This window comes from Myxocyprinus asiaticus, chromosome 17 (genome assembly GCF_019703515.2).
Source record: "Myxocyprinus asiaticus isolate MX2 ecotype Aquarium Trade chromosome 17, UBuf_Myxa_2, whole genome shotgun sequence".
NCBI classification, from domain to species: Eukaryota; Metazoa; Chordata; class Actinopteri; order Cypriniformes; family Catostomidae; genus Myxocyprinus; species Myxocyprinus asiaticus.
Window position 1 is genome coordinate 44,847,059 of NC_059360.1, and position 23,478 is coordinate 44,870,536.

A 23,478-nucleotide genomic window follows, 5' to 3' on the forward strand; every position below is an offset into this window, starting at 1 on the left:
GAGGAGGCAGTGTGATGCTCTGGGCAATGTTCTACTGGGAAACCTTGAGTCCTGACATTCATGTGGATGTTACTTTGACACGTACCACCTACCTAAAGATTGTTGCAGACCAGGTACACCCCTTCATGGCAGTGGTATTCCCTGATGGCAGTGGCCTCTTTCAGCAGGATAATGCTCCTGCCACACTGCAAAAATTGTTTAGGAATTGTTTGAGGAACATGACAGAGAGTTCAAGGTGTTGACTTGGACTCCAAATTCCCCAGATCTCAATCCGATTGAGTATCTATGGGATGTGCTGGACCAACAAGTCTGATCCTTGGAGGCCCCACCTCGCAACTTACAGGACTTAAAGGATCTGCTGCTAACGTCTTGGTGCCAGATACCACAGGACATCTTCAGAGGTCTTGTGCGCCTTCTCTATAATTTACCTGCAACGTAAACACTTTTTTTTTTTTTTTTGCCTTGCAAACCCTGGTATTTCCTTTACTCTTATGCTGTATTAATGCATTTGTTTTGTGTGTGTGATGCTTCAGGACATCTTGCTGATGAAGGGTGAGGGAGAAGTAAAGCTCAATATGTCAGTAGGGAAAGGAGAGCAGGTACTGAAGAACTGCAGTCGAGATAAACAGGAAGTCGTTCGCTCTCAGCTCAAGAGTCTGAAGGATTCCTGGGCAAACATCCTCATGACCGCCATGAGCTGTCACAGGTAGGCTCATATACATAACCTACTGTTTAGCTTGCAACCTGAAGAAAATGGACTGGTTACTAATGAGGAGAAGTAAAATATAAAGGTTATGTTGTAACACAGAATTTTTTATGAATGTTATCTGGACTTTCTTCAGATAAGAAATCAAATATTGACTGATTACCACAGTTTTTGCTGTTGCTTGACTAAAATGTACTGTATATGAATATGAGTATTGTAATCATGTTGTTTTTCTGTGTGATGCAGTCGTTTAGAGTGGACCGTAACTCAGTGGGACAGTTTTCTGGAGAGTAAAACTCAGCTACAGCAGTGGATGGAGATGGTGGAACAGGAAGTGGGCGTGGCTCTGCCTCAGCAGCCCGGACTGAAGGAGAAGGCCTCACTGCTGGAGCGTCTGAGGGCCATTCAGGCAGATGTGGAGGTCCATTCATCAGCACTGACCCTTCTAAACGAGAAAGCCACAGAGCTGTATGAGAAGACAGGAGATCAGACTTTTGCAGAGGGACCAAAAGCTGAGTTTAATTCCCAGTTTACCAACATCACATCAGTCATTAAGGTACAAAATATATATAGAGAATTTAAATCTAAATGTAATTTTTTTTTCTTGGTATAACTTAATATGGCATACATTTGAGATTGAGTGCCTTAGATGAACATAGAAGTGTAACAGTTAATAGCAGATGCAGCATAAGTAAATGTAATATTCTGAAATTCTTAATATTCTTTTAATTATATGTTTAATTATACATTATGCATCATTGCGTTCAATCTAAATTGATTTTGATTTAATTTTATGGGTAAGAGGTCATGTATTGTCAATTTCAATATATTCTCAATCTAACTGTTCAGATAAAGTAAAGTGTTTGACATTAAAATGCTGATTACCACAAAAAATAATTTTGAATCGTCCCTCCTTTTCTTTAAAAAAAGCAAAAATTGAGTTTTCAATGAGGCATTTACAATGGAAGTGAATGGTGACAATTTTTGGAGGGTTTAAAGACTTTATAAAGATTTTATAAAAGCACTTACATTAATTCTTCTGTTAAAACTGTATTATTTAATTGTTTAAATCGTTGTTTACGGGATTAAAGTGTTTACGGCAGTACATCGTCATGGCAACGAAGTTGTAATATTGAATATAACTTTACACAGATAAGGTTAGTAAGTGATTTTATCACACCAAAATCATGTTAACACAAATATTGTTTACGTCTTGTGGATATACTTTTAAAACAGCAAGTATTTTAATGTTTACGGATTGGCACCATTCACTTCCATTGTAAGGTCCTTCCATAGCTCGAAATACATTTTTGTGATAATCAACTTTATGCCACAAATGCTGTCGATTGAGCTCAACTTGTATTGAACCTGGAATAATCTTATAATTTATATAAATATATGTAAAAAAAGAGAATCATTTGTCATTTTATGATTCAAAAGGGTTCTCACAAGCACCCCTTGCAATGCGAAGTCAGTACTTTTGCAAAGTCCGTACTTGCGCCCAACAGTCCTCACAACACTATGGCATCAAAGTGTGGTCTGATGGCCCCATTTGGGACAGGACCATAGTGTAGCGCTTACCTGCCAAATATACTCAATATGGACCAGAGTGTGTCAGTATCAATGACATGTACTATCCTGTGTTATAGAGTAAAGTACAACAGATGAAAGAGATCGTCAAAGAGCACGAGCAGTACGTGGAGTCAGTGCGTGAACTCAACGACTGGCTCACCTCGGCTAAAGAAGAGCTTCAGCGCTGGTCAGACATGTGTGGAGATGCTGCTTCTGTTCAGAGGAAACTCTCCAAAGTCAGGGTAAGTTTTTCAGCCATTTGCAGCATAAGAATGCGTGACCTTCCTCTTTAATATTGGAAGTTATCTCATCTCCAATTATTCTGCTCTAGGCGCTGTTAGACTCCAAGAAGCAAGGACGCGAGCGCCTGTCCCGTGTGCAGCGTTGTGGTGCTGCCACACGCGACCAAACGTCCACGATGGGCTGTGAGGTTCTGGAGCGAGAGGAAGCAGGGCTGCTGTCGGCCTGGGAACAGTGGGAACGAGGAGCCAAACATGTGTGCTCCGGTCTGGAGGGGGTTCTGGGTCAGATGGCAAACTCGGAGCAGGAATTCAACAGTTTAGCCACACAGCTGGAGCAGGACCTACAGGAGTTTAGCTGCAAGCTGCATGAGTGGCGGGACAAACTACAGAAGGTGGAGGATATGACATCTAGTGAAGAGGCTGTGCAGGGCTGGCAGATAGCGAAGGTAATACCTATGGAACAAAACAACAAATATATTGTCATGTTGGCAGTAAAATTAGTGAGCATCTTTTAGTTGCCTGTTTTTTATCGAATTATATGGATAGCTGGATGAAAGCTAAAGTAAAGCCTACAGTAACATAGTAAAATAACATATTTGGGTCCCACTTTGTTTTAGGTGATTTTAACTACTATGTACCAACATTAAAATACATAAAATACAATGTACATATTGTGTAACTACACGTTGTTCTGCAAAATTCTCACAAGATTCACATTTGTGAGGTTAGGTCCTTGTGGTGGTGCGGTTACTCACCTCAATCCGGGTGGCGGAGGACAAGTCTCAGTTGCCTCCGCTTCTGAGACAGTCAATCCGTGCATCTTATCACGTGGCTCGTTGTGCATGACACCGCAGAGTCTCCGCATGTGGAGGCTCATGCTACTCTCCGCAATCCATGCACAACTTACCACGCACCCCATTGTGAGCGAGAACCACTAATCGTGACCATGAGTTTCTGCTAAGAGATTTTGGTGCTGGCCAACGTGTCCGAGAATGAAAAAGTTTGCCGTACTAATTGGAAACATTTCTGTTTATTTTGCAATGTAAATGCGATGGACTTTGCATAATAATGCGATACAGGCTAATTTATGACACATTCAGGTCAACTGAATGATAAACATTTGTTCATTATAACTGCTTTTTCATTAAAAAAAATAAAAATAATAAAAAAAACAGCCGTCATGGAATTAGCGTCTAATTAAAAAAAAACATTCAGCAATTGGGGCAAAACTGAACTAATCAGCAATTTGCCACATATCTTTTAGTTTATAAATAAATATTAAAATAACAAATCATTTGGTTATGTCATGTACAGTTGCAATCAAAATTATTCAACCCCCCTGACCAGCAATACATTCTGGTGATGTGAATTAAAACACATCAACTAAAACCTCAGTAAACAGTTGAAGTAAGTTTTTAATACACACTTGAGTGATTTTGAGAACAAAGAGTTCAGTTTACCCAATTTTAAAATAAAAAATAACTAATTCTCTCCACAAATGTCATGTCAGAAATAATCAACCCCTAAAGTCAGTCATTTGTGGAGCATCCTTTATCCTTAATAACAGCAAATAAATGTTTCAGGTAAGTGTTCTCAGGCTTCAGACACCTCTCTATTAGAATTTTTACACATTTCTCATGAGCAAAAGCTTCCAGCTCATTGACATTATTTGGTTTCTGTGCTGCCACTGCTTCCTTGAAATCCCAACAAAGGTTTGCAATGGGATTTTAATGATGGACTGAAAGGGCCATTTAAGGACATTCCACGACCTATCCCTGAACCAGATTTTGGACAACTTGGATGTGTTATTGTCTTGCTGGAAAGTCCAGTGATCACCGAGCTTCAATTTACACACTGAAGGCATCACATTTTTCAGGCCAAAATGGCCTGATACCTGAAAGAATCCACAGTGTCAGTCACATAGTCAGGAGAGACGTTTCCTGCAGCTGCAAAACACCCCCATAACAGGACTGACCCGCCTCCACGCTTGACTGTGGGGATGGTGTCGTTCTTGTCATCACCTTGTCATCTTACTCCAGACGTACTGCTGACCCATGGGTCTAAAACTCATTTTCAGTTTAGTGTCATACGTCTATAAAACCTTCTTCCAGGACTCAACAGGTCTTTCCTAATTACTTCTTGAATATTCAAGTCAACATTTCCCTTGGTGAAGTTTTGCTTTCTTCCACACCCCAAGAAGGTTGCTGTTGTACCATATTTAAAAAATGTATGAATGGTGCTGCCAACTTTGTCTATTGGAAATTGAAGTGTCTTGGAAATGTACTTTTAGCCATGACCTTTCTTGTGTAATGAAATAATCTCCTCTATTAGCTTTTGAGACAGCTTATTTTTAAGCTTACAAAGTGAAACTTAAATTTTAAAACTTAAATAAGTGCCATTGCAGATTGATGACTTAATTTTGTTTTAAAACAATTACTTGTGTAGCCTTACATATTTAAGAAACAGCTACATGCAGTAGGGGTTGAATAATTATGACATGGCTGTATTTAAAAAAAAAATCCTGCTATTTAGAAATATTAGGTTATATATTCACACTATGACTTTGAATGTGTCACTCAGCTGATATAGATGTAAAGTTTAAAAATTCTGGGTCATCAGAAAAGCTTACCTTTGTAAATCCTTAATGTCTTTGGGGGGGGTTGAATAATTTCGATTGCAACTGTAATATCTCTTGGCTGATTACCTTGGCTAATTTCCTTAGCTCTTTATTTTTATGAATATTATCTGATTTTTCATAGCACAAAAGTACTTTGCTGTCAAAGTGAAGTCAAATGTGTCCAGTGTTTCTCTACAACTCTGGTGTCCTTCTCTCCAGAAGATGGCAATGCAAGGTTTTAAAGTGATTCTGAAGTGAGAAGCACGCAAGACAGGAATAATGCAGGCTGCTTATGTTAGTCTGCGGGATAGTCGCTGATTAGGACTCCTCAAGCTTTGGAAAAGTTTAAACCTCCGTGGCAGCAAAGCGCTGTTATCAATGCATGGCGTCACACTGTACACTTAAAAGGATTTGCTGACGCATCGTGCTAATATTTTCACCAGACATTGTGTCCAACAATGTTTGAATTTGTCAGACATTAGGATATGTTAACGGACAAAAACCGGTAATTACCAGCCAACAGAAACCCTGATATATATATATATATATATATATATATATATATATATATATATATATATATATATATATATATATATATATATACAGTTGTGCTCAAAAGTTTGCATACCCTTGGAGAATTGGTAATATATGTACCATTTTTAAAGTAAACATGAGTGAGCAGGTCACATTTCTTTTATTTCTTATGGGATTCATATTCAAATGTAGGTTATAACAGAATGGCACAATCATAAAACAAAACATGGCAACAAAGAAAAAAATGAAATGACCCCTGTTCAAAAGTCTGCATACCCTTAGTTCTTAATACTGTGTATTGCCCCCTTTAGCATCAATGACAGCGTGCAGTCTTTTGTAATAGTTGTCTATGAGGCCCCAAATTCTTGCAGGTGGTATAGCTGCCCATTTATCTTGGCAAAATGCCTCCAGGTCATGCAAAGTCTTTGGTCGTCTTGCATGAACTGCACGTTTGAGATCTCCCCAGAGTGGCTCGATGATATTAAGGTCAGGAGACTGTGATGGCCACTCCAGAACCTTCACCTTTTTCTGCTGTAACCACTGGAGGGTCAACTTGGCCTTGTGCTTAGGGTCATTGTCGTGCTGGAAAGTCCAAAAGCGTCCCATGCGCAGCTTTCGTGCAGAAGAATGCAAATTGTCTGCCAGTATTTTCTGATAACATGCTGTGTTCATCTTGCCATCAATTTTCACAAGATTCCCCATGCCTTTAGAGCTCACACACCCCCAAAACATCAGTGAGCCACCACCATGCTTCACAGTGGGGATGGTGTTCTTTTCACTATAGGCCTTGTTGACCCCTCTCCAAACATAGCGCTTATGGTTGTGACCATAAAGCTCTATTTTGGTCTCGTCACTCCAAATTACAGTGTGCCAAGAATTTGTGAGGCGTGTCAAGGTGTTGTCGGGCATATTATAACCAGGACTTTTTGTGGCATTGGCACAGTATAGGCTTCTTTCTGGCAACTCGACCATGCAGCTCATTTTTGTTCAAGTATTGTCATATTGTGCTCCTTGAAACAACCACACCGTCTTTTTCCAGAGCAGCCTGTATTTCTCCTGAGGTTACCTGTGGGTTTTTCTTTGTATCCCGAACAATTCTTCTGGCAGTTGTGGCTGAAATCTTTCTTGGTCTACCTGACCTTGGCTTGGTATCAAGAGATCTCTGAATTTTCCACTTCTTAATAAGTGATTTTACAGTACTGACTGGCATTTTCAAGGCTTTGGATATCTTTTTATATCCTTTTCCATCTTTATAAAGTTCCGTTACCTTGTTACGCAGGTCTTTTGACAGTTCTTTTCTGCTCCTCAGTATCTAGCCTGCTCAGTGCATCCACGTGAGAGCTAACAAACTCATTGACTATTTATGCACAGACACTAATTGCAATTTAAAAAGCCACAGGTGTGGGAAATTAACCTTTAATTGCCATTTAAACCTGTGTGTGTCACCTTGTGTGTCTGTAACAAGGCCAAACATTCAAGGGTATGTAAACTTTTGATCAGGGCCATTTGGGTAATTTCTGTTATCATTATGATTTAAAAAGGAGCCAAACAACTATTTGATGATAAATGGCTTCATATGATCACTATCCTTAAATAAAAGACAGTTTTTTTGCATGATCAGTCATATTTTCAAAATCAATGCCAAAATTTCAAAATTTCTGCCAGGGTATGCAAACTTTTGAGCACAACTGTATATATACATATATATTGATTTTCTTCATTTTTAATAAGTGATGTAAACATTTTTTTTTTATGACTCAGGACACTCTGGAAGCACTGCTGAATGTGGAGCCCATGTCTGACAATCTGAAGTCTCAGCTGAATGATCTGTGCCGTTTCTCTAGAGATCTGGGAGCTCAATCTGAGAGAGTGTCCACCCTCATCAAAGAGTACAACAGGTAATAATGCTTTTTATATATAGTTTTGTATTTGGCAAAAAGTCTGAATACATAATAAAGTCTCACTGAAACTGACCTTTGACTGTCAGCATTAAGTCTCGTTCATTCTGTAAATCATTCTGGCCAAGAACCACACAAGAATTTGTCTAAAACCAGGGACTAAAAACGTTTCAAGGAACGAAAACCAAAAGGAATGAATTTTTTTTGCAGAAAGTAACCGAAAACGGGAACTAAATCCCTTTCAATTGTTCCAGAGTGAATTATTATTTTTTTTTAATGGTTCATAACCAGTTAATTGCATTCCGATTATTTTTTTCATTAAATCAAGATGAAAGGATTTATCACAGTAAATGTTAAGAATACAGCACTACCTGTTGCTCGGAAAAAAACAATTAGGCTAGTAAAACATTAGCATGTGCTTTGATTCTAAAGGAAACCGCTAGTTAAAATTTTTACAAAAAATAAAATAAAATCATTCGGCCCACAACAGGTGACGTTTAGTCCAAACATGCCTACACAGTGTGAATGCCTGCAGGAGAGAGAGATTTAGGCTTTTCATTAATTTTAGGTGGCCAAATGAATATTTGAATGATTTTAAATATTTATGGGGATAAATTTAATATTAAGAATACATTTATTGAAAAGACGTTACTTTATATAGGCTATCGTATACTATGCTTGTTATGATTTCAACCCTGAAAAGCCCCCCCACCTGGGAAGCATTTCATCGCTAATTTTTGCTTATTTTGGATGAGACAAGTCCCTTATTTTGAACTTGCTTTTCCAAAACAGGTGCCTTGTATCCAGTGTTGGGTGTAATCCAATTACAAAGTAATTTGTTTCTATAATCTAATTACTTATTAGTCTAAAAAAGCAGTGTAATGCATTACATTTTAAATTCTTGTAATCAGATTACAGTTACTGACTTTCAATTAATTTAAAGTACATTATAGGGTTATGCTTATTTCTGATATACTATTTATGTAGAATACATGAATTATACCCCTGTAATGAGTCATTGTGAAGGAGAAATGTGAGGTGCTGAGTGTATGACTTGTGTGTATAGACTTTCTTTTGAATTTGTTGAGCGGAAAAGTGTTTTAGATCTGGAAACACTGCAACTTGTATATCACCCACCTTTAGCACAGAGTACTGTCATTTTAAAGAGAACGTAATAACCGTTCTTTTATTTAGTTCTAACCGGTAACCATTTGGAAAGGAGGCTGCAGAACGCTGGAACCGGAACGAAAAAATACTGTTTCTGCTCAGAACAAACCAAAATGAGAAACATTTCCCTTTTAGTCCCTGTTTAAAACCACCAACCACAGCTCACCTTTTATATGATATTAATGACTAAACAACAGTAGAGGAGCTAGCAGAAAGGTACAGTGTTGTACATGGTGTCAGTCATGTACAAATCCCAGCAGAGAAAACAGAGTCTGTAAATCACTCTTCTTCAAAGCTGTCGTTTAGTTGCAGTAATTCAGAATCTCTCTCTCTGTAGTCTTAGTCTCCAGGCATCTCGAGAGTGCCAAGGAAAGGAGAAGCTTCTGGAGCAGAGGTTCCGTGCTGCTTTTCGAGACTTCCAGCAGTGGCTGGTTAATGCCAAAATCAACACAGCCAAATGTTTTGATGTGCCACAGAATCTCGCCGAGGCATCATCTAGCCTGCAGAAGATCCAGGTAGCATTTTTATTGAATTATAGAGTTTCCCACTCAATTCAAAGTTTTTGAACTACAGTAAACCACAATTCATTGCATTTCTGAAGTGGAAGAGTTTGTTATTGCAGGAGTTTCTGAGTGACCGAGAGCAGGGCCATGGCAAACTGAACACAGTGGCAGCCAGTGGAGAGCTACTGATGAGCATCACTGCTAAAGACAGAGTGGAGTCTGTCAGAGGCAAAATCAACACAACCAGAGAAGACTGGAAAACACTGATGACAAACCTGCACCAAAGAGAGAATGCCTTACAGGTGTCTGCCATTTACTTAATCACAAACAAATCATTCACACCTGTAGTAGAGCACCTGTGTGTTGTATATAGTTTGTGTTGTTGTACTTTTGACCTTCTTTTCATATTAGGATAGATTTTATATGGGCAAAGCAAGTTTATTTATATGGTACATTTCAGATGTAGTGAGTGAGTGGTAATTCAGTGTGCACTGCATAATAAAATATAAAATATATAAAAAAATATAATGATGTTTGATATATACAAGTATACAAATTTAATTTAATTATATTAAAATATATGAAAATTATTGAAGTTCATAAGTTAATTAAAAATAATTATAAGAGAAGTATTATTAAGGAAAAAGAACATTAAAATAAAACAACGAAGTTGAATGAAGGTACAAGTATAGTTTGTATTTAAAAGTTAGTGTGCTTTTCATAAGCATAATAGAAATCTTATAAAATATTATTATTTGAATTATAATAATAGTTTTTAAGATTCGCTCAAATAATGATTATATACATGTATAAAAATATAATTAAACTAGATTAAAATATATTAAAATCATTGAAGTTCAGAGGTTAATTAAAAATAAATAATATAAAATGCTATTATAACTCATAATAATATTTGTATGATTTATATTATGCTAATATGTTTATATAGCTCAAATACTGTAATTATTAGACAGACGTATACAAGCATAAATTGTAATTAAATTATATTAAATATTAAAATCATGTAAATTCAGAAGTTAATTAAAATGTATTAAAATGAATGAAATCGAGGTAAATGGATGAAAAAAAGAAAACTGAAATAATCTTGGAATGAAGGTAAATGTATAGTTTGTATATTAAAATCAATGTGCTGTACATATGCATAATAGAAATAATTAAACATATTATTAGATAAATTATAATAACATTTTATTTAATTAGCTCAATAATTATTACATACGTTTATATACAGTATATATGTTTAAATATATAGTTACATATATTAAAATATTACAATTATTTTCAATCAAGCTCAGAAGTAAAATGTATTAGAATGAATTATAAGAGAAGAAAATTGATGAAAAAAGAAAATTATATATATATGTACTGTATATATTTGTCATTATCTGATGTCGCTTGCTATTGTATTATTTACATAAACTGTATGAATGTCTGATAGACCTATTAATCGCATCAGGTTGTGTTTGTATTGTGTCTTCTTACTCTGAATACACCATCATTGATTGTTTTTTCCAGAATCTTCAGGCTCAGATGAGAGACTTTGAAACGAGTGTGGAGCCGCTCCAGGATTGGTTGAATGAAACTGAGGAAGCTGTGCAAGAGAGCAGCAGTCGACTGCATGATCTCACAGCTAAGAAACGGGAACTGCACAGGTTACAGGTGTAGTACAGTGTAATCAAAGCCACCTTTATTCACAGCCATTACTAGGAGAGCCATTCAAAAGCATCATCATGGCGAAACTGAGTAGCAACGTTTGTACGCTTCATGCTTATTTCTGAATTTATCTTTATTTTACACAATATTTTGATATTGTGGATGAAACAAAATATTCTACATAAGTATTTAAATTATTATTATTTTATTTTTTTTAACACACTTGCCTCTTTTAGTGGGGTGATCATATATATGTCATTTTTTATATTATTGTGCTGATAGTCAAAAGTCTGCTTCTTTGAGTATGTAGAGATTTTCAAAATCAAAACTAAAACTTTTTTATTATTATTATTATATTATTTAATATAATACAATTATTATTTTGCATGAATGAACTTTTAAAAATCTACCATGGTAACCATAGTTTCCACAAAAATAGTTACTACAGTTCTTTTTTAAATAAACCTAAAATGAAAAATAACCCTAAAGTTCTTCTTTTTATTCATTAATGAATCATAAATAAATAAATAATTAAAAAAAAACATATATATATAAGCAATGCTCTCTCTCTATATATATATCCTTCTAACAGTGTAAGAAGCTCTCAGTATTTTTCTGTCATTGTTTAATGTCAATTTAAAATTTAGCAGATGCTAACATTTTTATTTAAATTATGTGATTATTAAAAAAAAAAATGTAAAACACTTTTTGAAGTGTTGTTAGGTTTCTAAATGGATCTGTAATGATCTATAAACTGTGCATGAGATTCACATCATTATCAAGTAAATCCAAGATGGCTGCATCATGTCATGCTTTAATCTTTAATCTGCATCTCTGTCAGACTCATGTTCACATTGCTTGTCCCTAGACTTTATAACATCTGTCTGCTGCCATGTTGCTTTATTAACCATCTAGAGTGACTAACCCAGTACAATAGCTGCTGTGTGTGTGTGTGTGTGTGTGTGTGTGCGTGTCTGTGTGTGTGTGTGTGACTGTGTGTGTGTGTGTGTGTGTGTGTGTGTGTGTGTGTGTGTGTGTGTGTGTGTGTGTTTGTGCGATGCGGCCTGTCCTGTGCTAACGTGCTTGTGCTTTCACAGTCTCTGCTAGAGGAGTTAGCCTCTAAGGAGTCTCAGCTGAGCAGGTTGAGGGAGAAGGCCCAGCAGCTGTGGGACGGACACACGGCCGGAAAGGGCTTTGTGCACCGTGTCTCGCAGCTCTCAGCTCAGTTCCTAGCTTTAAACAACCTGACCAAGGTAACGTCCTGCCTGTCTGTCCCTGTGCTGCAGGGTGCGCCAAACTAGGTGTACACTAGGGTTATGTCCAAAACCTTGAAAATGCTGTTGTATCACGCAGTAGCCAAGTCCGAATCCAGGTCTAAAAGAGCATTTTTCATCTTGAAACTTTGTATGTAGTTATTATGCTTATGCACAGTTGAGCGATTCCAGAACACATTGTTTTTGATGTTCTGTTCACATTGTATTTAAGTTTCACATTTTTCTTTCAGTTAGTCAATTGTCACTGTAATGTAAGTTGGTATTTTTACAGCCTAACTTATAATAATCAAAAACATAATTTGGAATAATTACCCATAACTGATAAATATAAACATGACTAAAAAAAACCCTCTAAATTGCTATCCTTTTAACACATTTACTGTTTCAATTAACCCTTAAATGCATTGGTGTTTAGCCAAACATTATTACATACTTGGGTCTTTAGTGACCCGGCACGTACATGGATCTACAACATGCCCAGATCAAATTTTCAAAACATTTTCAAGACAATTAGAAAATAATAGAATAGAATATATTCTGATATATTTTGATGTTTTATGTTTTGCATATCAAAGAGATAATGCAACAAATCTAGAACAGGATTAATTACTTCCACACTGAAATTTCATGAGACACAACTGGCTCTCAAACACATATTGAGCTACACATAACACGTAAGCTTCACATATGTATTATCTCAGTCAGTTTTTGATCTAAATAGATGCACAACTAACATAATTTCAGGAGTACACCCAAATGACAATAGCCAAACACACTGTTCATGTGTTACACTTGCTATAATTTACTTCCACGTTGCTTCTTCATCAAATAACAATGTCAAATTTAAATCGAGTCAATCACTGAAACAACAGCACCACCTTGAGTAAGAAATAGCATGTATAATATGTATGTGTACACGCAAATGGAATACTGATAATTCACTATTGTCACACAGAAAATCAACGTGATATAATTGTCATTTGTATGAATATAGTACTTATTTTTCTTGTAACACAAAATAAATTAATAGATTTCCTGTGATAGTAAATTTATTCAGATATAAAATAATTCAAAAATATAATTTATGGAAGCGCATAAAAAAACTGACACTATTACATATCTCTGGTCTTTAATGACCCTATATACTCGTGGTAATTAAGCAGTTATAGAAAAAATAGTCTTTGCAATTTTGCCATGAATTTTTTGTTACACTATTCAGAAGAGAAAGGTTGAGGAATAGTAAAGAGGTGTGGGCATAACTCAAAAATATGGATGAGGTTCTGGGTCACGAAAGACCTGAGGTATGCATTAAAGGGTTAAGATGCTTCCCCTACTTCCCCTACTGAATAATTAAGTACTAAAATGTTTGTGATAATCATCACAATGAGTCACTCAATAAAAAAGTGATTATTTACAGTACTTGAATATGTTGTACTTATCCAATAGGAAAAAGCATCTCGTATCGACCGTATCGTGTCCGAACATCAGCTGTTCTCTCAGGGCCTGAAGGAGCTGCAGAATTGGGTCGCTGATACGAGTCATATGCTGCAAACCTACTGCACACCAACCGCTGACAAAAACGTTCTGGACAGCAGAATGATCAAACTCGAGGTGAGGAATATTGCTGACTATATTAATACTCTCTAATTATTTTGTAAGGCCATTAAATCAGGATGCACTTGTTGAATTACACAAGCAATTCAGTCATGTGGCATCAGTGTAGCACACAACAGGTTTGTTTGACATATTACTCTTTAAAAAAATAGTATGCAGTATACAATACATGCTGTACAGTATGCAGTAACACTGTGCTAGTATTCCATGCCAAACACAGCCACTATATTTGACTTATATTTGAGTTCATGACCCTTAGCATGCAGTTTACATGTAACAAGTGGTCAGACCTGGTTGCTCTTTTTGTTCCCCAGGCTTTGCTGACAGCACGTCAAGAGAAGGAGATCCAGATGAAAATGCTGCTGACAAGAGGAGAGTCTGTGCAGAGAAACACTTCAGCTGAGGGTGTACCACTGGTGCGCAAACAAATGGAAGACCTTAAAAATGCCTGGGATGGACTGCTGTCTGCATCTATTCAATGCAAAAGGTCAATGAGTTGTTATTATAAGCAGTAAACAGACCGAATGTAAAATACACCTGACAAAATACTAATACTTTGATTGAAAGCAAAATGAAACGTGTATCTGCATCCTTAAGGCATGGTCATATTTACCTTTGCACTGAAAATTCCAGGGGCAAAGAAGGCGTGAGCAGATGTGTGTGAAACCAGTAAAAAAAACGAACTGCCAAGCAGCCTCTTTTTAATGCTGCACTTTATATTGTGGTAGGGTGAATTTAAAGGGATAGTTCACTCAAAAATGAAAACTCATCATTTACTTACCCTCATGCCATCCCAGATGTGTATGACTTTCTTTCTTCTGCTGAACACAAACAAAGTTTTTTAGTAGAATATCTCAGCTCTGTTGGTGCTTATAATGCAAGTGAATGGTGACTAAATCTTTGAAGCTCCAAAAATCATATAAAGGCCACATAAGAGTAATCCATAGAACTCCAGTGGTTAAATCCATGTCTTGTGAAGCAACATGATAGGTGTTGGTGAGAAACAGATCAATATTTAGGTCCTTTTTTTTTTTTTTTTTTTTTACCATAAATTTCCACTTTCACTTTCAAAATGCGAAAGTCTGTGAAAGTGGAGATTTATAGTAAAAAAGGACTTAAATATTGAACTGTTTCGCACCAGCACCTATCGTGTTGCTTCAGAAGACATGGATTAAACCACTGGAGTGTTGTGGATCACTTTTATGCTGCCTTTATGTGCTTTTTGAGCTTCAAAGTTTTGGTCACCATTCACTTGCATTGCATGGACCAACAGAGCTGAAATATTTGATTAAAAAAACCTTCGTTTATGTTCTACAGAAGAAAGAAAGTCATACACATCTGGGATGGCATGAGGGTGAGTAAATGATGAGAGAATTTTCATTTTTGGGTGAGCTATTCTTTTAATATATACGTGCATGGCCTTAATGTGAAATATTAATTGGTGCACGTTAATCCAACAACAACAACAAAAAAAGGGTTTTCTTTGTAATTTTCATAAAAATTTTATACCTTGCTCTGCCTCTGAAATGACTCCTTTTTTGGCTGACATCACATAGGCTGCATATTTGTTAACCCCTCTCTTCCAATCACCTGTCATATAGATACACTTTTCACAATCCTATACATTTCCAGTGGATTAAAATCAAGTACCGCCATTTTTTTTCTCATTGTATGTCCTGTTTCAGTCAGAAATATGTACATAATGCACGTAAAATAGGTTGCAAAAAGTTTTTCCTTCTTGACTTTAAAGAACCTAGGAACAAATACACTGATCGGAAGAGCCTTTAATGAACCATATAACCAAATCTAGAACCCAATACCAGTTCTTGGAAAGAAGCTGGTTCTTCACTGTACCTATTGTGCTGCAAATAACCATTGAACCATTCTTTATTCTTAAGAATGTAGGACTCCCACCTATGTGACCGTGACGCTGTTTAGAGAAATTTAATTAGCTCTTTCTTTCACTATGTTAACAAGTATCGTGTTTGGGTTTGAGCAGTCAATTGGAGGGCGCTCTCTCGCAGTGGACCAGTTATCAAGAGGACGTGCGTCAGTTTGTGAGCTGGATGGAGATGGTAGAAGAGACTTTAAATGCTGCCGATAAGCAATACTCTGAGATGAGGGATAAAACCACCAACCTGGGCAAAGCCAAAGTAGGCAACTGTGTTTGGGTCAATATTGAGATCGGTCTTGTGATTGGTAAGTGTATTTTGTGTTTTTAACCATATTACCCTTGTTTCAGTTGCTCTATGAGGACGTATCAAGTCACAGCAGCGTCCTGGATGTCATATCCTTGAAAGGATCCAATATGGCAGAGCATTATGTCACCCAACTAGAGATTCAGGACTTGCAAGAGCGCTACAACATGGTCAAAGATAAAGCCCAGGTATAACCCACCATCCTCATTTGATCACTGTATAATGTTAATTATTTACCATATGCTGCTATGTTAATGCAATGAGTCTCGTCTTTTTCTCTTTTAGTGTGCGGTTGCTAAAGCAGAGGAGCTGGTGTCTGCTCATCAGGAGTACCAGCGCAGTCTACATGAGTTTAAAGACTGGCTAGAACGACAGCAGGAGAGATTGAGCAGCTGCACACAGCTGGAGGGAGATATTGAGACTCTGGAGGACACACTTCACAAACTACAGGTCAGATGACATTCAGAAGTTATATACTAGTTGTTGTGTGGATCGGATACTATATACTGAGTGATGTGGATGCAAAAATAGCTAACAATGTTTCTTTTTCTAAAATGAACTAATGGTTCTAGAGATTGAACGATGGTGGATTTTGCCGATACCGATAACCAAGTTGGTGTAAAAGGCAGATAGCTCCGTTACAATGCTCTATATTTAAGAATTAACCAAATAAAGCTTTTTATAACCTATATGTTCACCAGATGAAGGGTTTTGTATATGCTGTATATATCTCACCAGATTAGGTTTAATGAGGAATAATGTTATTATTAGGGCTGTTGATTTAATGCGTTAATTCAGTGTGATTAATGCTTGCACTTTATTTTACAGTACTGTTCTACATTTACGTAATATATAATTACAAAAACTCTAGTAATTACTAGGTACTAACCCTAAACCTATCATAACCCTAACCTTAACCCATATTAAGTACATGTAGTTACCTAATATTACTCAGTACTTTCTTGGGTAAGTACATTATAAGTATACTGAAAGTATACGTACTGTAAAATAAAGTGAGACCGATTCATTATATAAAAAATAACATGTTAAAAAAATTAAAGCAATTAATCATGTCCCCGGACCGTAATAAGGAATGTTCCATGTTTGAATATGAGCAATTCAAGCATGGAGCACCACCTGTTTTCTCCAGGGGGCTGTAATGAAACTCCAGCTGTATAGGCAACACGCAGCTTACACAGAAAAGACCACACTTACCGAGAGCAGAAAACACAAGATGAGAACATGCTCTTGCATTGAAACACAGCTTGATGGAGTGCAAATCTGAACGCAGGGATCTCAAGACGTGTTTTTCTTAGTTTCAAACTTTGTTTAACTTGACACAGCGACCTATAAACTGTATGTTTATGAAGCAACGCAACCTAGACGCTCCAAAAGCATCTGTCTGACACAGGTGAACATTGACGCATCCTTAAACAAGCCCTAAATGAAGGACTGATTGACAAATTCAATTGCAAATTAGATTGCTGTGAACTGTAGGCCAATGATAGACTTATGTTCAATATTATGGAAATATACAATATATTGCATTCTAAAGCCACTTTTTGTATTGTCTTTTTTAAAGCTTAACTTGTGTGCCTAAATAATGTAATGCATTTTAATTTTCTGTATTATTATTATTTTTTAATATATACAGTAAATATATTATTTATAATTATTTAAATATAACTATTTATAGTTATTTAATCATTACATATTGAATTATTGTTATTTGAGGGGCTTTCTCAACAAATATTTATGTATGCGATTAATTCGATTCTAATCAGAATAACAAAATATGCATTGAAGTGAGGATAAAAATATGAATGTATTTTGTCAGTGATGAAAGATACAGCAAATCCCCATGAGATGTCAGTGATTGTTTTTATTTCACTGTTATAATGCAGAAGCAATCCGTTTTAACTGTAGAAGCATCAAGCGCCAACAACAGAGGAACACAGAGGAAAAAAGAAAAAAATCTATCGGCAACTATCAGCATAGATTTTTACAGATAACTTATAGTTCCATAAAGCAACTATCGGCACAGATTAATCGGTAAAACCGATATATCGGTATATCTATAGTTTCTTCTTCCTTCTACCCTTATCATCTTAGGCAGTGTTTTCTTGCCCTCATACTTGATTTGATCTGTGATTTTTAAAGCAATGTTTCTGACAAAGGTTCTATAGAAAAAATGTAATTGAATCAAATTGAATCATCAATAGGATTGACTTATCAGTTAAAATCAATCAGTTGACTAATTTATTAATCTGTCTGCAGGAGTTGCAGGTGCACTGCACAGAGGGTCAAGCTCTGCTCAACACCCTGCTGGTGACCCGAGAGCAGGTAATTCCCTGGGGTGTTCCTCAATTAGAAGACAGATGTCTGGAGACAGTGCAGCAGGACTGGGGATCATATCAGGACCAGCTGGGTGAGACCCGATCTCAACTCAACAGTGCTATGGCTAAACTGCGTCAGATTGAACAGAAGTTCCAGCGGCTCGATAACTGGCTGAAGGGAATGGAGAGTAAAGGACAGTTACGCTCTGGCCGTCGCTCTGATAGAGCTACAAAAGAGGCTCAGCTGCAGCTCTTGAAGGTTAGTAGTAGAACAGTCCAGAGGTGAAAGATCTGGATAGGAAACTGAAAGGTTGAAGATTTAAACCAGACTGGTTGATTCATGAACTATTGTCTCCATTGTACCCTTGAACTAGACAATTAGCCTCAGGTTATTCCAGGGAGATTTTTACTGTCAATTTAGTAAAAATGTACTGTACTATAAATAGATAAAAATGTCTGCTAAATTGGACAGTATAGTGATATGTTTAAAACAGTTACAGACTGGTTTTATACCACTGACATCTTCTCATTCACGGTATTGTATTAATATAAAGTCAGGTTTTTAGGAACTTTTCTAAATTCAAAGTTCAATAAAGACAGAATTGGCTACATTTACACAGCATCATATAAACTTGACGTGATAAAATACATGTAAATCTCTAAATTGCAACTTCCTTATTTACATACAACCCTCACTTAATTTCAAAGGCAATATACGTGTCGCGAGCGCAGCACACAGACATGTCAGAGCCTGAAAAAAGCGGTATATTTCTCCCACCAAAGCGGTTTAAATCCACAGTGTGGGAATACTTTGGGTATGTTAAAGACCCAGTAGGCACAATCAATGTTTAACAGTTTCCCAGATTGTAAGGTTTGTTGCAAAAAAGTGTCAGCTCAGGTAGGAAACACTTAACACCATTTCCGCGAGCATCATCTCAAGTGAAAATACAGTATACACTGATGAGCCAAAACATTATGACCACGTCAATTTGACACATGCCACCTACCTAAACATAGTTGCAGACCAGGTACACCCCTTCATGGCAATGATATTCCCTGATGGCAGTGGCCTCTTTCAGCAGGATAATGCTCCTGCCACACTGCACACATTGTTCGGGAATGGTTTGAGGAACATGATGAAGAGTTCAAGGCATTGCTTTGGCCTCAAAATTCCCCAGATCTCAATCAGATTGAGCATCTATGGGATATGCTGGACCAACATGTCCGATCCATGGCGGCTCCACCTCGCAACTTACAGGACTTGAAGGATCTGCTGCTAATCTCTTGGTGCCAGATACCATAGGACAACTTCAGGGGTCTTGTAGAGTCCATGCCTCGGCGGGTCGGCGCTGATTTGGCAGCACGCGAAGGGCCAGTAGCATATTAGGCAGGAGGTCATAATGTTTTGGCTCATCGGTGTATAAGATAAATTATAAATGCCCACAAAGTGATGCATTATAGATGAATACAAAGTGATTTAGTCATACTGGAAATGGACAGTGATACTGTACCAGAAAATAGACAGTAACCTGAACTGTTAACCTAGGCAGTAATCGTTACAAATTATTAGTGTTTTTGTTTTCGCTATATTCAATTTAAAAAATCTTAAAATAATAATTAAAAAATTATATTTGATAGTAAGGCATACAATTAAATTGCAGTAGTGATGATGTCTTTTTTTAGTCTAAATTTAAGTTAATATAATACTGATATTAGCAATGCACCTATTAATATCAATATTAATATCGTGCTATTTTTTGTGACTGTTATCATACAGTGAAAATCTCATACCGTTACACCCCTAGTCTACTAATAGTCTGTTTACAGTTGCTAGGCAGCTTTGCACATTTACTTAGCACCACTTATAGAATTCAACTGATATGTGGTCACAGGTGTGCGTTTTTCGAATGTAGCTCATCCAGTCAGATTTTAGAGCTGTAACTATCCATTTTATAATATCTGATAAGGCAAGTACAATCTGTCACTTTACAATAATAAAGTCTTTTTATTGAATACTGAATGTACTATATGCATATGAAGTACTAGTAGTTTAGTGCATTACATTTTATATTTGTGTGTGGTATGTGATATGTTGCTGTGATTTTTTTTTTTTTTTTTTCAGGGTTGGTATGAGGAAGTTCTGGTGTATCAGGAGGAGATTGAGGGTCTAAGTGTTCTAGCTCAACAGATTTTAGAAGAGACCCCCATCAGCAGTCGAGTAAGCAGCAGAGCTACACAGCTCACGTCACGCTACCATGCCCTGCTACTACACCTGCTGGTACAGTATACATTTACCCAGTTGTCTAACTAGGGGACATACCATAGACTTTTAGTCATTTAAAAAATCAAGATAATTATTATTAATATAAACTAATCCAAACCCTATCCCTAAATCAAAAAGGAATTTTTGGTATATTTAGAATATGAAATAATAAAAACATTGTTTGGTGTATTTATGAATCACTTTAAGTGCAATATTTAATCAAAGTATAGCTGCACGGCCAAAAAGGTTTATGCCTTAAACAAGTGAAAAAATCTGACAATGGAATAAGACAAGATAGACTGAGATTCAATATCTAGTCTTAGAACCTTATTTCTATTGGGGAAGATTACAAAGTTACTGATAAAGATTTTTTTTTTGGATGGGTTGGAAACACACATGTATACCTGAAGTGTAACAATGTTATATTTAAGTTTATTATTATTATTATTATTATTGTGCAGGACACTATTAAGCAGCTGGAAGAGGAAGTGTCCAGCATTGAAGAGGCTCAGAGTGTCTTCAGCACCTTCTCTGATTGGTTGAACACAGCACAAAAGAACTTCAGTAGTGTGACCAATACCACCATTGATGTGGTCGATCGTGTTGCCTTGGAGAAGAAGATGAAAAAACTAGAGGTATCAGATTATAATAATGATAGTATGCTAATACATATATTTGGTCAGATAAATTTAAGCAGCTAAATGTAAATTTACATCCACCTGTATTGATAAGAACGTTCTTTTATGTAAAATCTTTAATGTAATAGGCTCTACAGGGTGACATGGAACTAGGTCACACCTTCCTGAAAACAATGCGTGAAAAGACGGGTTGTGCCATGACATTCCTTGAAGAACCAGAGGCAGAGCAGCTCAGGGAGGAAGTCAACATCCGACTTTCCCAATTGGAGACGTTAATCAGAGCTCTGCGGTCAGAGCTCAGTGCCACAGAGAAATCCATACAGCTCTCCAAAGACTTCCTGGACAAATATAAAGCTCAAACACAGTGGCTTACTGAGACTAAATCACTGCTGGCTTCTCCTGTGGAGCCAAAGGCTGAACTTTACCAAAAGAAGGCCCAATTAGCTAAATACAAGGTGAGCCAATTTGGGGAGATTTTTCAATATTATTTGTGGTACATTTGAATTAGAATCAGGGGCATATCAAGCATTATATCTGGAGAAAATGTACTTTTATAAAATTTCTTCAGTATTCCCACAGTTTGGAAAACTGGGAAATGTTTTGGAAATGTGATTTTCAGGCCTGGAGAAATATCTAATCTAATCTAATCTAATCTAATATAATATATATCTTTATACTACTGTTTTGTATACATTTTAGTTATGTTCAGTTCTAAATATCTAATTGACTAGAAATTGCCCCTGTTTTTAAAAACAGACCTATATCCTGATTATTGTATAATAACTTTGTGTTCATTTATTGTGTTGAATAATTAAGACAATTGCAGTGAAAAGCAGGAATGGATAAAATCCATGTGAGAAAAATACTAATCACAGTGTGTGAATATTAAACATTTTGTTTAGGAAAAACATAATTCCTCATTTTATGTAAGCATGAACAATTATGTATAGCCCTTTACTTAAAGGATTAGTTCACCCAAAAATTACAATTCAGTCATTGTTTACTCACCCCTGTGTTTTTATAACCCTATATGACTTTCTTTCTTTTTCTTAATACAAAGGGAGAAATTGTGAAAAAATGCTGTGCTCAGTGATGTCATACAATGGCAGTTTATGGTGACCACCTCTTCAAGCTTCAAAAGAACACACAAGTATAATAGAGAAGTCTAATAAGTTATTCCATGAGACTCATGATTGTTATGAAAGCATACGATAAGCTTAGGTGAGAAACAAACTGAAATCTATTGTATTATTTAGTGAAAATCTTAATTTTCACTAATTCATTCACAATAGGGCACGAGAGCAACAGTTCACAAAGCCCCCTCGCGACATTGGGGCGTTCAAGCGAAAACTCTTTTGTTTATCTAAAAACAGGACTGCCACAGAAATGGTGACAAAAGAAAATAACACAGCTGCACACATAACAGAGAACAGAATTTACTAAACATGTCTGAAGAGTTTGTAGTCAAAGAATTTATGCATTTCTATGTCCAGCCTTATTTTTTTGAACAGAGTACTCTGAAATCAAATAGAAACATTAAGGAGGCTACAGGCAGCCACAGTCACACCATGTCCTAACCTGACAGCAAATGACACACGATAAAAGGTATATTTTCTATGGTAATCAGAGTTTTTGTCCTAACCCATAGTGAAGAGTGACAGTACATTCTATTTATCGCTTGTTTTCTTTTTTTGGCATCGCGCGGGTAACTCCGTCCACTGTGAACTGGCACCGATCCAAAAACTTAAAAAAAAAAACCATAAGGCTGGGCATAGAAATGCATCAATTCTTCAACTACAAACTCTTCAGACATGTGTTGTAAATTCTGTTCTCTGTTTTTTGTGCAGCAGTGTTGTTGTTTTGTCACTATTGCTGAGGCAGACCTGTTTTTAGATAAACAGAATGAGTTTTCGCCCCAGTGTCGCGAGGGGGTTGCATGAACTGTTGCTCTCATGCCCTGTCATGAAAGCACACAGGAGATCAATGGTCAGTGAACATTTTTACTAAATAACACATTTGATTTCGGTTTGTTTCTCACCAAACCTTATCGTATGCTTTCATAACAATCATGAGTCTCATGGAATAATTTTTTAGAATTCTGAATTATACTTTTGCATTCTGAATTATACTTTTGAAGCTTGAAGAGGTAGTCACCATAAGCTGCCATTGTATCACATCACTGAGCATAAAAGTTTGTCCCAATTTCTCTCTTTGTGTTAAGAAAAAGAAAGAATGACAT

The 23,478-nt window shown here is 36.5% G+C and overlaps 1 protein-coding gene across 8 annotated transcripts in view; it reads left to right on the forward strand.

Moving 5' to 3' along the window:
* LOC127454806 (nesprin-1-like) overlaps positions 1 to 23,478 on the forward strand; it is a 186,190-nt gene that overhangs the window by 76,365 nt on the left and 86,347 nt on the right. For 7 of the 8 annotated variants that reach the window (XM_051722230.1, XM_051722233.1, XM_051722234.1 and 4 more), the window contains exons 50-66: positions 534 to 706; positions 953 to 1,262; positions 2,356 to 2,520; positions 2,610 to 2,966; positions 7,436 to 7,572; positions 9,077 to 9,254; positions 9,362 to 9,544; positions 10,779 to 10,922; positions 13,637 to 13,801; positions 14,119 to 14,291; positions 15,804 to 15,957; positions 16,047 to 16,190; positions 16,288 to 16,452; positions 18,280 to 18,597; positions 20,461 to 20,616; positions 21,063 to 21,236; positions 21,368 to 21,694. In XM_051722230.1, the coding sequence (XP_051578190.1) occupies positions 534 to 706; positions 953 to 1,262; positions 2,356 to 2,520; positions 2,610 to 2,966; positions 7,436 to 7,572; positions 9,077 to 9,254; positions 9,362 to 9,544; positions 10,779 to 10,922; positions 13,637 to 13,801; positions 14,119 to 14,291; positions 15,804 to 15,957; positions 16,047 to 16,190; positions 16,288 to 16,452; positions 18,280 to 18,597; positions 20,461 to 20,616; positions 21,063 to 21,236; positions 21,368 to 21,694 (3,423 nt within the window). Of the gene's footprint in view, positions 1 to 533; positions 707 to 952; positions 1,263 to 2,355; positions 2,521 to 2,609; positions 2,967 to 7,435; positions 7,573 to 9,076; positions 9,255 to 9,361; positions 9,545 to 10,778; positions 10,923 to 12,013; positions 12,170 to 13,636; positions 13,802 to 14,118; positions 14,292 to 15,803; positions 15,958 to 16,046; positions 16,191 to 16,287; positions 16,453 to 18,279; positions 18,598 to 20,460; positions 20,617 to 21,062; positions 21,237 to 21,367; positions 21,695 to 23,478 lie in introns of all 8 variants that reach the window. The other variant, XM_051722237.1, reaches the window with a different exon arrangement.